The 14,538-nt window shown below is 43.7% G+C and overlaps 1 protein-coding gene across 1 annotated transcript in view; it reads right to left on the bottom strand.

The window, feature by feature from the left end:
• BMP7 (bone morphogenetic protein 7) overlaps window positions 1-14,538 on the bottom strand; it is a 46,315-nt gene that overhangs the window by 7,408 nt on the left and 24,369 nt on the right. The window contains exons 2-3 of the mRNA XM_032705262.1: window positions 13,786-13,978; window positions 3,223-3,371 (exon numbers count right to left, since the gene is read on the bottom strand). Of these exons, the coding sequence (XP_032561153.1) occupies window positions 3,223-3,371; window positions 13,786-13,978 (342 nt within the window). The remainder of the gene's footprint in view (window positions 1-3,222; window positions 3,372-13,785; window positions 13,979-14,538) is intronic.

The raw sequence follows: 14,538 nt of genomic DNA on the forward strand, positions 1-14,538 counted from the left end.
GGACAGCTGACACTTTCCTGGAGAAGCCCTGCAAGGCAGCCTGGCTGGGGAGAGCAGGAAAGAGGCTCTCAGTCCACTGACAGAAATATCCTTACTCTGCCAGTTTCTGATTAATGTGTGAAAAGAAGCAGGTAACCTAAAATATTTCTCGGTGATATTCTATAGCTGCTCTTTTTAAGATGAGTAAAGTAAATGTCAAGGCTTATAAATTATTGTCTTTATGGCACTGTTTTTGTTTTTTGCTCTTGGATCTGTCCAAAAGATTGGTAAATATGACAGACCCAGAAAAGGGAGCTCTAGTCAAAGCTCAAGGCCAAGAATGGACCGGCCTTGACTGCAGCCCATTTTAGGTTTTTCTAAAACCAAGATCAGTAGATGGGATTTGTGAAGAGGGCTGGATCAAGAGGTGTTTAATAGGACCCTGGCAGCAGGAAAACTGCCTGGCATGACCAGGCCTCACAAGCAAGATATGGGAAAACTAATCTGAGAGCTTGGGTGAAAAGAGAAAATACAGAAACTCCTGGCCGTAGAATTATATGTGGACACATCAACAACTCCTTCACCTTCTGCTTAAGCTTCTTTCTGGAAACTTGTCCAAATAGTTTTCATTTTAAACATTTGTGGCTGAGCCCACAAAGTGCTTAAGCAAGCAGCCAATGTTAAATATATAAGTAGTTCCACTTGTGCTCAGGCTTTGCCAGATTTGAGCCTTATTTCCTGAAAACAAGCTCACCTGCAGGCATTAGAGTTCACTGAATGCTGCCCCTTCAAATGAGCCTTTCTGCTTCCCAAAGCTGTTTAAACTAGCCCACAGCTGTGGCTTTTCCAGTGTAAATTATTTTACCTTTCCCATGTCTCTGAATAGAGCAGCAGTATGCATGAGGGGACCCAGCTTCATCCTGATGTTTAATGGAATTGCACTAGAGCAGCAATCAGTGTCACTTGACCAGTAAAATACCAGTGTAACACCAACACATCACGTTCAAGGCCAGTATGGTGGCAGTGTTGCCTTAGGGGAAAAAAAGGTAATGCTCTGTTTGTGAAGTAGTATATTTCTTTTTCATTGAGTTGGGGAAAATGCTCTTTCTACCTTTCCTACCCACTCAGAAAGCAAGGTTAAACACAAGGACATGTGTGTAATCACCATTAGACAATGAAAAACTTGTCCCACAAAAGCAATAGCTGTGCTCTTCTGGAGGTGATTTTTTACTAGTGTCAAAAATGGGATCTTAAGTACCAAACCAAGTAAACCCAACCCATGTGCTGCTGCTGAGAGGGGCCCTTTGGTTGCTGGGCTGAAGGCTACTGAGTCACTCAAGCTTTTCTTCTGCTGTAGCTGTTCCCTGGTCTCAGGAATAAACAAAACTTCTTTGATTCTATCCTTATTATACACGTTGGTAGACTTATTTGGCAAGGTTATAAAGAAATACAAAGATCAGTTAAATTTGCTTATTTTGTATCAGTTCATCTGGACAGTGCTTGTGATGTCAGGGGTTTTTTTGTATTTTGTATTTTTGTATTTGCTTCATGATTACAGAACTCTATCTGTAAAAACAGATATGAAGAAAAGTTGGGTTTGGTTGTGTTTTGTTTTTCTAATTCATTTAAAGCCTTGGGGATTGCCCAAGCATATAGTGTTGCATCAAAATCCTGCTGTGTTTGCAGCATATGATTTTCATATGAAGTCCAGGTGTAAAAGCAGCTTTTTTGTTAGTGCACACAATTGGTCTAAATCCAAAAGGAAACTTGGGGAGCAAGGAAGGACATGTCCTTGCCATTCAAAATAGAAAGAAAAATTCATGTGTATGGAAGAGAAATGTGAGTGCAAAGGTGTGCTGCCAAGGAAATTAGTTACAGAAGACAAGCAGACAATTGGGTCCTGTATCTCTGTATTTACTTACTGAACACTGCAGTTGGATTTTCTAATTTTTAATGACAGGCTGATTAAAGTATTTTGTTAATCTGTTTGGAGAAAGCAGCAAGTTACTTTGCAAAGTGTTTGAAAAGGGGTTAAACTTGGCTGTCATTTTGCTTTACTGTTCTAACTTTAAGAGTTAAGATTAACTTGTAAATCAGGTTGAATTTGACTCTTTATACAAAGATGTCTTTAGGGTGGGGACCACTAACTTCCATGGTGAGGCTCCTTCTTTGTGTTTGGGTTTCTGCGTTCACTGATCACTCAGAAAGGGCAGGTTAAAACAAACCCTGTGCACTTCTCTGTGCAGGTCTCACATGAGTTAAATCACCCTGCCATGTAAATGACTCTCTGTAGGTTGCCTGTTTCAAAACTACTTTGCACAGTCTTTATGCAAAATGCTACTTACTGGAAACATGCAGAGTGTTGCATAAAAGCCAAGAGCAAGTGATATCATAGACACAGTGTGCGGAGAATGAAATTATGTCCTTAGATAACTACATCTGGAGTATTTATAATTTTGAGCTGGTTTTTGCTTAACCATTCCTGTGGGGCAGCCAGGCAGTTCCAGGTGGTCCCAGGTCCTGGGAACCCCCAGGAAGATTCAGGATACTTTGGTTTCCTTGCACAAGCCTCCAAGTGAGCATGAGGGATCTTAATGTTAAGACAAAGCAGCATGACTTTTTAGTTAAGACCTGATTAGGAAAACTCCACAGCTGACTCTAAACACATCCTTTCTGGAGATATTTCAGAACCAGGTCTTCCCACTCATTCCCAAACTTCACAGATTTGTACCATGTACTGCAGACCTTGGAATCCAGACCATGCATGACTTTACCAGTAAGTTCTGCTGCCGCAAAGGAAATTAAAACAGTTCCTAGCTGTCTTCTGAATTTGAGAGGCCTTCTGTGCCAACTGACAGCAGCCTTCTACATCACTGAGTTGTGTCTTCTTGCACATAGCAAAGTTTATTCCTCTCTCCTTGACTGGATTGCACTACCTGCAAATTAGCCAGCAGCATATTCTTACCTTGATGGGGATGTGTACACAGCTAATACTGGAATTACTGCAGGCAGGTCACCAATCTGTTACAGCATCTGAGTACATCCTTGACCTCAAATATGTCTAGGGGCTATTTTTTTAATACTACTACTATTTCCACCTTAGGCAAATTCAGGAAAAACATGCTTAAGAAATCCTGTTCAGAGGAAAGAGTGATGAATGCTTAGGGCTTCCCCTGGCTGGGACTCAGGTACCTGAGACAGAGGCTCACTGATTGCAGTTGGTGTCTGATGTCTGACACTCACCATCAGTGCCTTCCACGGAGAGCTGCAGGCCAAGGTTGTGTTGGGGATTCACCACCCAGTGATTGCTGGTTGCAGTAATGTCAAACACCAGCCACCCTTCCTCTGCAGCCCAGATCGTTCGAGAGTCGAGCAGGAACAAATCTGAATCCCTGAAAAAAAAGAAGCATAATTCCCATTTAGCCAGGCTTTCCACTGGAGTCTCTTTAGGCAGTGTCCTGGGTCAGCCTTTCAGTGTATCTTCCCCTCAGATGAAGCTTCTCTTCTCTTCAGGAAAGGGAGGATGGCCTGAAGCAGATTTGAGGTGGTTTTGGGTTACTTTGCTGTTACAGTTAACCTTAGAGCTCCTGATGCAGCTTCAGAAAAAAGGCTTGCCAGGCACAGATCTGCAAAATTACTGTTTGCATATGTAAACCTGGTAATTGGGCAGACAATGCTGCTCATTAGCCTTTCCACACATAATTTCCTGACTTTTATGCATAATTGTAGCACCGGTGCAAGCCAGCTGGAACACTGGTGTGCATATATTAACATATGTAATGGTTTTTTAAATTTGTTTGTCTGAGGTTACAGATAACTGATTGAGACTCTGCTGCACTGCTGTGGGTCACAACTTTCTTTCAATTCATGGCTTATTTTTTTTAAAGATCACTGTTCAGTTACTCCAGGTAAAGAATTAATACCAGAAAATAAGAAAGATCTGCATTAGAGAGGATTCCATGCATTTGAGGGGTGAAATCAATTTGGATTTACAAAATGTTTCCTGGCAAATTTTCGAAAAATGAAAACTAGAAAAAGACAGGTTCTGTAAGGGAAGGAATGTGTTATCAGAAATCAAGAGAGATAAAACTTGGATGAAAAAAATGGATAGTGGTGCAGTTCCTTCATAAAAAGAGTTTACAAGAAGAACAAAGGCACAGGGTGGAAGTGTCTAGACAAGCCCTGTAAGAGCTGCTTTTGTACCTACAGTGCACAAACATGGTAACTTGTTAAAGCGTAATTATATCCTTTTGAATGAAGAACCAACCTTGGAAAACCCTTTAATCATGCCCTCAAAGCTTAAAGAAAGCCTTATGAATTTTGTCACTACAGATTTGTCAGTGCAAATATATATATTTAGCTTAGTATACAGTGCCTCTTCTTTACATGGAATATCAAGTGATCAGAAATGAATCTGAGAAGTATTTGAGGCATAGCTTTTAGTGATTCTTTTCCCTGTGAGATACCAAGAAATTAGAGGCTTTTGTCCAACACAAAGCAGAAATGGAGGGGTTTTTGCAATGCTTTTACTGTCTAGCTTTGCTTTCAACCTTTGTGAGCCAGAGAATATAAGAGATGATGCATTTCCTCTGTGAGCTAATGGGTGTCACTGCTTCTGACTCCGTGATGGCTTAAATGAAGTTAAATTTCTGAAATTGGTTCCTGCAGAGCACCTGAGCATATGGCCCGGGGTGTGTAAGAGGAGGACTCTGAGTTTCCTCCCTAAAGCAGGATCCCTTTGGATACCACACGGCTGAATGTGCAGATCCAGCCAGTGCTGCTCAGGGTGCAATCAGTGCTTTCTTTTAAGCAAAGTCTTGAACTTGCTGAAACACTTCCTTGCTACCAAAAGGGGATCCTGTGGGGAGTGTTTGGGCAGCCCAGGTGGATGGCTCAGGAAGGGGCTGTGGTGCAGCGATGGAGAAGCTCAGTGCAGGTGGTGGGAGCTGCTCTTCAGAGCTCAGTCAGCTTTGCTGGGTGCCCTTAGGAAAACTGAAGTTAAATAATACGGATAACCCCCTCTCTCCATAGACACATTAGTTACAGGAGTGCAAGATGCTTGAATTTCAACAGGGGGACAAATTTCCTGGGGTTTCATCCCCACCCAGGAGCAATGGCCCTGTTCCCACAGCACATGACACAGCAGTGTGGACATCTCCCACCCTTCCCTGTTTACAACACACTGAACAACACACATCCCAGAGGAGCCAGGGATGAGGGAGTACTATGGACTGACCCATTGCAATGGCTGAGGCCAAGTTTCCAGAAGTAAAGAGTTTTTATATTCACGTACTGCACTATTTAAGCATGGCCCCCAACTGGAAGTCATGATTCACACAAGGTTTGGTTCATAGGGACTTGGCTTGCTTGGTTTTCCCCCTTGTAGTTTGCAGGTTGATGATACTAGCAATAATGATAGTTTTTTTGGTTTTAGCTACTGCTCAACTGCAGTATTATTACTCAGAAAACCCAGCCTTTAAGCTTCCCATGCTGACATGATGCAATCGGGGTAACCAGACAACATGAGGCATCAAGTACCACGGTGAGTCAGTCTGGGAAATTGTATAATGCATTTGTTTTCCTGTAGTTACAGCAATGTGCAAACAATAGGCCTGGAGGGGAAGCCTGAAGTGAGAGAGATCAAAGGGACCCACTAAAGGGAAATGTCCTTCCCACACACACACTTGGAACATTTGGACCCCAAAAAAGCCCCAGGTCAGATGCTCTTTGGAGAAGTTCAAGCACTCCTGGATTAGCACTTTCCACTCTGGCCCACCAGCAGTGGCCAGGGATGGGATGCAAAACCTGACTGGTGTTGCAAGCAGAGGCTCCTGAGACTGACTCCTGTTCCAATGAAAAGAAACCTCTTGTTCTTTTAAAAAGAACAGCCTCCCTTTAAGTGGAAAGCCCTGCTCTCCAAAGACAGGGCAAACAGCGTTAAATCACCAGCTCATAGACAGCAAGCCCTTGAGAGATCATTGTTGGACAAGACATGGTAAACAAAGCAAAGAAATGTTATTATGCTTAGACTTAAACAATATGTGCTCTGAGGGCTCACATCTAATGACTTGTCATAGGAGATAGTGCTAGTTAAGTCTAACTCATGTGGCTGGTTTGGGTTTTAGCTTTCAGATAAAGGTCTAAGCACAGAGGGAAAAAGTTTCTAGTACACATCTCACTCTGGTACCCTACCTACCAACTGTACTCATAGAGTGTTCTTGGAGCAATGTGAATAATGGCTCTGCAACAAGGAGGCAGAAAAGCCCTTTGATTCCTTGGCCCTGCGTTCAGTCCTTTCGTTTAAGAACTTCAGTGCACGTAAGAAACTGTACCGAGCCTTTTACCGGAGCGAGGGATAGGAAAGGCACATGATACTCCTTTTACAGCAAATTAAGCTGGGACATGGAAATGTTAATGCCTAGATTAGAGTTACACAAATTATGAAGTCTGGATCCAGACCACAAGTATGTTTTGTTGAGACCACATCAAAATGGCCCAGCGTTCAAAGTAGTGACATCAGCGGGAGTGTCAGAGCTTTTAGCAATGATAAAACACGGGGCTTTCAGCTCAGTTTTCTCAAGCATCAGGCTGTCAGTGGAGTCTGAGATGAGGACAGGAGGTTGGCACTTGTCTACTGATGGCTTTGGTAGTGTCTGGCAGCGGATGCCAGAAAAGAGAGTCATCTCCCATTAGAAAGCACTCCCAAAAATTTGTCTACAGGTCATATAACTCCTGTGTGGTCTCTGAAACTTCCTTAGTGAACTTGTTTTCTGGACTCAAGGGTGAGTAAGTAACAAGCATTGCAAAGTGAGGGTGGCTGGGCAGGATGCATGTGAGATCGTGTCTGGAAAGCAGCTGGAGTTATAGAGGTGGAAGGGCTGGAGCTGCCAAAGGGCTGTAGAGGGCTGGTGGCAGGAATGCAGTTAAGAAAAGAGATCACAGGTGTTTAGTGAAAGGGAAAAGGACTGGAAGAAGTGAGGATGAGGGGAGAAATAAGGGAAGACAAAATACAGAAAAGACAAGTAGAGTATCCTGGAAGGAAATAGTAAGGAAGAGTTACCATGTTGCAACACAGTAAAATAAGAGATTAACAACCATGAAGCTTCATGAAAATAGTATGTATGGGCTCTTTGTCTTTTTGTTGGGGTATTTTTTCAATCTCTAGGATGCTTTTTGGTTTGAAGCCATAAACACTAGAAACATATCCGGAGATGAGAAGTGCAGCATCTCCCTTAATCACCTGCCTTGATGATTTGAGGCACGAGGAGAACACGGACTAGGAAGAGAGACTCAGTGAAAACATGAGAGTTGGCAATTATGCAATAGCAAGAGAACAGGAGATGAAACTGTATTTATAGGCTATAGTGCTGTGAAGTCTACACTGCTTTAGGACAGTTCTCTTGCCAAATAGTCCCTGCTTCAGTGTCTGTTTTCTTCACTCGCTTTCCCCATCCCCCTCATCAGCCCTGTTATTTTAAGCTGCCAGTTGACAAGTGGTAGTAAATACTAATGAGCACTTACAAGTGGGATAAAAATAAATGAGAAGGAGGACAGGCAGCAGCAGCAAAGGCGACTCAGCAATTTTCATTGCACTGCAAGACAAGGTGATTTCTGTGACATGCCAGCACTCTGGGTTGGGAGCATCTTTGGAGTCCTGGCTCACCTGGCCATGTCCTGGCAGCAGCCAGGCCAGGGCCACTGCCAACAGGTCCTGCAGTCCCGTGCGTGTGTCAGGTAATCCACCAGCCCAAAGAGCACACTGAGGCTGTCCAGTAGCTGTGCTGCTTGAATCCCTACCTGATAGTTTGAGGAATTATAGATATAACAGTTTTTTAAACAATAACCACAGTGACACCTTGCAATAGATTTTGAACAGCTTTACAAATAGACAGTCAACCCTCCTGCTTCTGTTTTAAAGTGGGAAACACTTGAGGCATGGATGTGTTGAATGTCTTATTGATTCAGCATGCAAACCACAGCCTCTAAGCCAGGAGCATAATCCTGTCCTCTTGCTGGGTATTCTAACCCTAGAGGGGCTGTTTAGGTCACAGGCATGGTGCAAGTTTTCCAACAGGCAGCCCAAGGACAGAGTTAGGCATGGGGAGTTAGGCAATTCATGACCAGGTTTGAGCAGGTGGAGGGAGGAGAAGGCAGAGAGGGCATCTTGGGAGGGTTAGAAGACATCTGTTTGGATTAAAAACCTGCAGTGTCCAGATTTCAGTTTGCTTGGTGTCATTGCTTAAAGTCAGCTGCAGCTGTACAAAGACAAGCTTAGGAAAATATTTTTCAGACTTTCCTACTTTGAGAGGGCCCCAGGATCTCCCTGGGCCTCTCCCTGGCACGTTTGCAACACCCTCTGTACACAGACCTGATGCAAGCCCTCCTCCCACACCTTCCCTTCCCCGTGCCTGGGATCCCCTGCTTATCCTTCCCGCTCCTTCCCCACTGATAAAAGCCCTCTCTGTGCCCACGGGGGCTCTGTGGGGTGAAGGGATGTCCACAGTAGGAATACAGTTTGCTGGAGGTGGTTTCCAAGGACTGGTCTGAAAGCTGACTGTACTGGCAGTGAAACAGATCTGTATAAATTCTGTTGAATCTAGGGAAGAAATAAATTAACTTTAAAATTTCAGCAGATTCTTAATTCTGTGTGTTTCTGGTAGCTATGTTGCCTTTGCTACGCAGTGTTTGAGAAGGGTAGGATCTACGTCTCAAAGGCTGATTAAAAGTGGCAATGGGAGTTTGTTACTGAGAAGCAACACATATCCTAAACATGAAGCCTCTTGTTAAAACAGTGCTGAGAGAACTGAGGTTACACACATATCTCTGACGCTTCATATAAAGCTGTTTCTGTTCAGCATTGAGTCACTGTTCATTAGTGCATCACTTAGCTGAGCAAGAACCCACTGGGGTATGCAAAATGCCTCCTGCAGCTACTCAAGTGCCTGTGAAGAGCTGTGCCTTGCTTAGCAAGTTCAAGATTTGTCAGAAGTTTTGCAGGCTGCAGTGGCTTTTAGGAATGGTCTGAAGGAGATAACTAGATCCAGCTCTGCTCTTGGAGAGCTACAGGGTTTCCATGCTGAAGTTCCCTTGCTACTTGCTGATAAATGAATACAGTTATCAACTGACTTATCTATAAGTTACAAAAAAAAATAATCAAAGCTATTGTCAGTACCTTCCTAGATGCTGTTGCAGGTACTGTCATGCTGCTGGGGCACATCATTAAAACAAACTCTTCCCTTCTGTACTGCACCATCCCTAGAACAATCACGCTGGTACTTGTAAAAGCTCCAAAAAAGAGGCACATCTGCTTCACGGGTTGGGTGGGCCTAAGCCTTTCTTAGTTACTAGAATTACACATTTCAACCCACAACATGCAAACAGACTCCAATGAACGGGAAAAGGGGTCTGGAGAGGGGCTTAGGTTTGATCTGGGTGCAGCAGTGGTGTAGTTTGAAGCACAAGCTAAAGCATTCCAGCTGCAAGTCAAACCCAGGAATGCATCATGGGAGATCTGATTTTTCTGCAGGGCTGGTAACATGAGCATTCAAATCATTCACTGCCTTTGAAGCCTGTGAAATCCATAATAGCCACAAAGTGAACGTGTAACAACTACATTTCAATTACTAAAGGCTGGTCAAGTACCTGGTTTTATTCTTTCCAGTAACAAAACTCCCATCGACTTCAAAGGGGTTGGGATTCACTCTGCAGTTCGAGTGCTGGGTCCAATGAAATAGGAGATGCAACTCTGGGATGAGGTATTTCAGCTTCTGAAGGTGCAGACAGAAGGGCAGAATCGAGCTCTGATGTTGAGGGCAGCTATACAGTCTGCATGTTTTCTGCAGCTTCAGGTTAATAAGTTGAGGGTGATGCCTTGATTAACAATCTGCCCCAGAACTACATGGGTACTTTTGGAAAATATTGAGGGTTCCTACCAACTACAGTAGGAGTTACATATCCAGGCTGCTTAGCTGCTGTTAGAAATCCCACTGCATATCTGTGTGTCTCTTCTGCACTTAAATCCCTTTGAAATTCTTGCTTTGGCCATTGCTTACAGAGGTGGAGGCTCTGAGAGTAATGGATATCTCTTTTGCAAAGTGCTTCACAAACTATTTCATGATTCCAGTGTAAAAGTACCAAAGTTCATTTCTCTCAGGCTCACATCCATAAGATTTATTTTGCCATGTTCCCTGCATAGATGCTCAAGATAAATTACCTTCAATACCTTGTGCCCTGTGGTGTGTGCTTCCTAGCACTGGGATCTGTTTCTTTGGCCTCCTTTTCCAGGAGGGAGGAGACGGAGGCTTGAGCAGCACCCGGCTCCCGATGGTCACCTTCAGCTTCCCCTTAAAAGGGTTCGTGACCACAACAGGGACCTGATGTCCTGCTGCTCAGCACCCTTCTAAAGCCAGTCCTGGCTTTGCAAAGCACTTTCCCAGGCTTTTGGGTGAGTGAGCCATAAATACCAAACAGAAGTTGGACCTGAGTCACTGGATTTTGAGCTATGCACACGAAAGCTTTGAGACATGTTATATTAGTCAAAACGTCAACTGTTTTTACAGTGTTTGTGATATTGTGAACATTTTTGTTCATGAATGTACTTGTTTGCCTAAAGTGAATAACTGATGCTGTGTGCCTGAAGAATGCTGTACATGCCTTTTTATGAAGGAAATGTTGCCAGTTTGAAGAGCTTGCCTTGCAATGAATTCATAGATTTGGAAAGGCCAAAAAGAATATTTGATCATTTAGCCTGGTTTCCTACAAACACCTGGAATAATATCTTCAGTCTGACAGAGATATAATTTCTATTAGTCTAAGTCTGAGTGGTATCTCATCTGCTGCAAAGGGCAGGGCTGGGCTCTCATTTTTCCTGCCAGGCTTGTTATGTGTCTGTCTGCCCACAACCGAGGTGGATGAGGGAGAGCTTCTACCCTCTGTCCAAATGTTGGTAGTGTTGAGGGAAAGGATTTCAGAAATAGTCAGCTGGGAGTGCAGCTGTTAGTCTGGAGAGACCTATGCCTGTATTTTACCCTGACAACAAAGTGCAGGCAAGAGATGTTGATGGTCAGATACCAACCTGTCTGAACTCGTAAAGTCATTAACTATTGAACTGCTCATACCAATGGTTTATTTGAACCAAGGGCATCATCACACCTCAAACTAGAGGCTCATCTGTGGTTTAACTGAAAATCCAGCCTTCAGCATGTCCCTAGGTCTCTTCACACTCAAAGGAAACTATCCCTAGTCAGCCTCAGCCTGGGCTTTCCAGCTGCACCCTGTGCTGTTCTGTGGCTCTAGAAGGTGTCCTGCTCTCAGCTGTGTGTGACATGATGTTGAGCTGCCCCTGGGCAGCCTGGCAGGAGCTGCTGTGCCTTGGGCCACTGCAACAGGAGCAGCACAGGCTTGGAGAATCCCACATGTTTCAAATCTCAAAGGGCATTTCCAGCAATCTCCTGGGGGAATCCCACTGCTCTTATGTCATCATAAGCGCACAGAGAGAGGGGAACCCGTTTGGTTTCCTGCTGGCCATTGTACCTGTGGAGCTCCAGGGAGAGGGATCCACAAAGCCAAAGGCGAGCAAACGTTTCCCTGCCTGCGTGGGGGAGAGGGTTTGGCTTTGTTTTGCTCTTGTTGCTAACAACGTCAGATGGGTCTGACTTTCCAGCCGGCTCGGGATGAGACAAACAGCCAAGGAAGCATCAAAGTGAATGGGTGTTTTTTGATCAACATTGGAGAGAGTTTGTTTTCTTTCTCCACTTGCCCAATGACACACTGACTTGGATGACTGGTCTGTGACAGAGCCGGGTGGAAAATGTCAGTGGAAAAATGCAGAAAAAGAGCAAATATTTTTACAAATGTTAGTGACAATATTTTTACCTTTGGTCAATCCAAACCAACAGGAATATTTTTTCAGGACATACTGTTCAAAACTCGCCATAGCCTGTGCCAAAATGTATGCAAAAAGGGAATATGCACGAACGCTCATTAAAAATAGTGTTCCTGTGGTGAATATGATGCAGTAAAATTGCATCTCATCTTGTGGCTGGAACATCTGTATAATTAGCAAGATTCCTCACCTCTTCCAGCCAGTGGTTCATGCCTGCACTTTGCATACATTTTTTTTTGTCCTTTAGGAATAAGAATTTGTGGAGGAGACAGTTTGCAGAAACACTTTCTGCTCCACACAACTATCCTCAGTGGTACCTTGCCACTCTCTCTAAACAGAGTTGTAACCAACCTGTGGATGTGCCATTGTAAAATGAAGGTACTAAATATCATTCTGACTCTGTCAGTAAGATTCCTAGTGGGGATCACTCATCAGGATCTGGGGAAGAACTTCCCGGGCATCTGATGAGGAAGGTCATTTACTCCAAGAACAGGTTTCTGGCATTCCCTAATATCCTGACACACTGGTTAGTGCCTTCTCTTCTGCCAACATATGTATTGTTTCTGCTCTTCCCAAGAATGAAAAGTTATTCCTGCAGGCTTGTACCTAAATAACCTATTTAAGAAATACAGCATAGGGAGGCTTCTACTTCTGGAAGGGCTTAAAAGAAAAAGAGAATAAACTGAAATGCTTATGGTAAGCAGGACATCTAATGGGTCCTATGCATACTTGTGGCTTGTTGCCTTCTCCTTTAAGGAAAACCTGGTTAAAATGTATAGTTCGAATTATGGCTGTTTGATAAAAACAGATTCATTTTAGCACAGACCCCAAACCCTGCAAATAATTGTGTCGTTAGAAATGCCAGGAGAACTGTGAGTTTTAAGCTATAAAACTACAATTTCAGATGTGGAAGAAAACACATCAGTGGTTAAATATTTTTACCATACAGCAAAGCCAGTAGAAATCCTCACCATTTAAAAAAACATTGATAAAGTTTCCTGTCATATTTCATTTTTTCCCCGCATTTTTATTAGTGCTTATAAAACTATAAAGCCAGAGTCCTGATTCCACTTTTTTCTTACCCTTTTGGGCTTTCCCCTTTTCATAAACCTAAATTAGGACTGTAGTATTATTAGCCCATATTTAGTAGTCCTAAAGAATAACTTCTGACTAGAATGTGACTGTAAATACTTTTCATGTAAATAAATGCAATCTCACTTTTGGTAGGATTTGTATGTAAAAGAAATCTGTGCAAATGAAACTAAGTGCCTTGGATAAATGGTTTGGGATTGCTGATTAATTGGAACTAAAACCAGATGAGAATATTGAACATATGTTCTTATTCAAGTTCCCCGGAGGATTTGTCAGGGAGCTTGGCATACATTAATAATTACTTGGAATGGATTTAATAACTCATCTTGTAGTTTTGCACATGCAAAACAATCAGTCAGTATAAAAAGCATGGTGTCATCTGTCTTTGTTAATTAGGGATCTCGAATGCCTTTGATAATAAAGGCCAGCAATTAAGCTACAATTCCAGAGGAAGCATTTGGTTTTGTCACTCCAGGATCCATAAGCAGCAGGAGGAAGCGGGGAGGACTTCCAGGAATCTTGAAATACTTTGAGTTTATGATGTTTTCCTGCACTAGCACATGGTCAGGCTTGTTGGCTCCTCAGCTACTGAGTGCTCACAGGGGTGAGAGTGCTGGGGATGCTCCCTGGGGCACGTGGAGGCTCACAGGGACCTCTCCCCATGTCACCCCACGTGGCAGCTGCGTGCTGAGATTTCATTGTACGCACCTGATGCCAAACCCAGGCGCTTTTGCTGATGGCACCAGTATTTCTAACAATATTAGACATAACTCCCCGAAGGAACACACTGTGCTTGTGCTCTCATCAGGTTTTCCCTGTGGGTCACTCACCTTCCCGGGTGCTCTTGGAGGACCTGGTAGACGCTAATCTGGAAGGTTTCATTGTCGAAGCGTTCGCGGATGTAATCCTTGTATATCCGGAACTCGACAGCCGTCACCGCTTCCCCCTCTGGGATTCTGGAGAGATCAAACCTGAACTCTCGGTAGTGGCAGCGCTGATGGTGAAACTCTCTGTCATGCTCCACTGAAACAGAAAACAGCCCATTAGCCACCTGCTTTGTTCCCTTTCCCCTCGCCATCAAACACGCTTGAGAGTTGCCACAACAGAAAAGGGCAAGAATATCTGATTGCAGCATCTCACGCTGTCACTGGGTTCATTAAAGCACGTAGGAAATACATGACTTTATCTGGGCTACTATAAGCATATATGTGTTTATCAGAATCCCTTTGAAACAGTTTTACAGCTGGCTGGTACAGGGTGTGGGGGACTGTTGTGTTTTAATGATTTTTGGCAGCTTTGTGCTTGACAAGTGACTCTGGACATTTGCCACCAATAACAACCAAGCTGCTGTGGGAAGGAGCTGAAAGAAACAGATGGGGCTTTTCAGGAGTGCAGGTTCTTGGCCTGGCTCTGCTTCTGAAAATTACACAGGCACACACACATACCCACACACATATATACACAGATTCCAGTCCTTGAGGCTTTTCATGCCAGCGACCCACATTTGGTGCCAGCTGAATTCATCGCAAGCTCGCGGCTCCGCTCCGAAGGGTCAAAGCTTTCATGTTAAAGGATCTTTAGTG

This window comes from Chiroxiphia lanceolata, chromosome 17 (assembly GCF_009829145.1).
Source record: "Chiroxiphia lanceolata isolate bChiLan1 chromosome 17, bChiLan1.pri, whole genome shotgun sequence".
Taxonomy (NCBI): domain Eukaryota; kingdom Metazoa; phylum Chordata; class Aves; order Passeriformes; family Pipridae; genus Chiroxiphia; species Chiroxiphia lanceolata.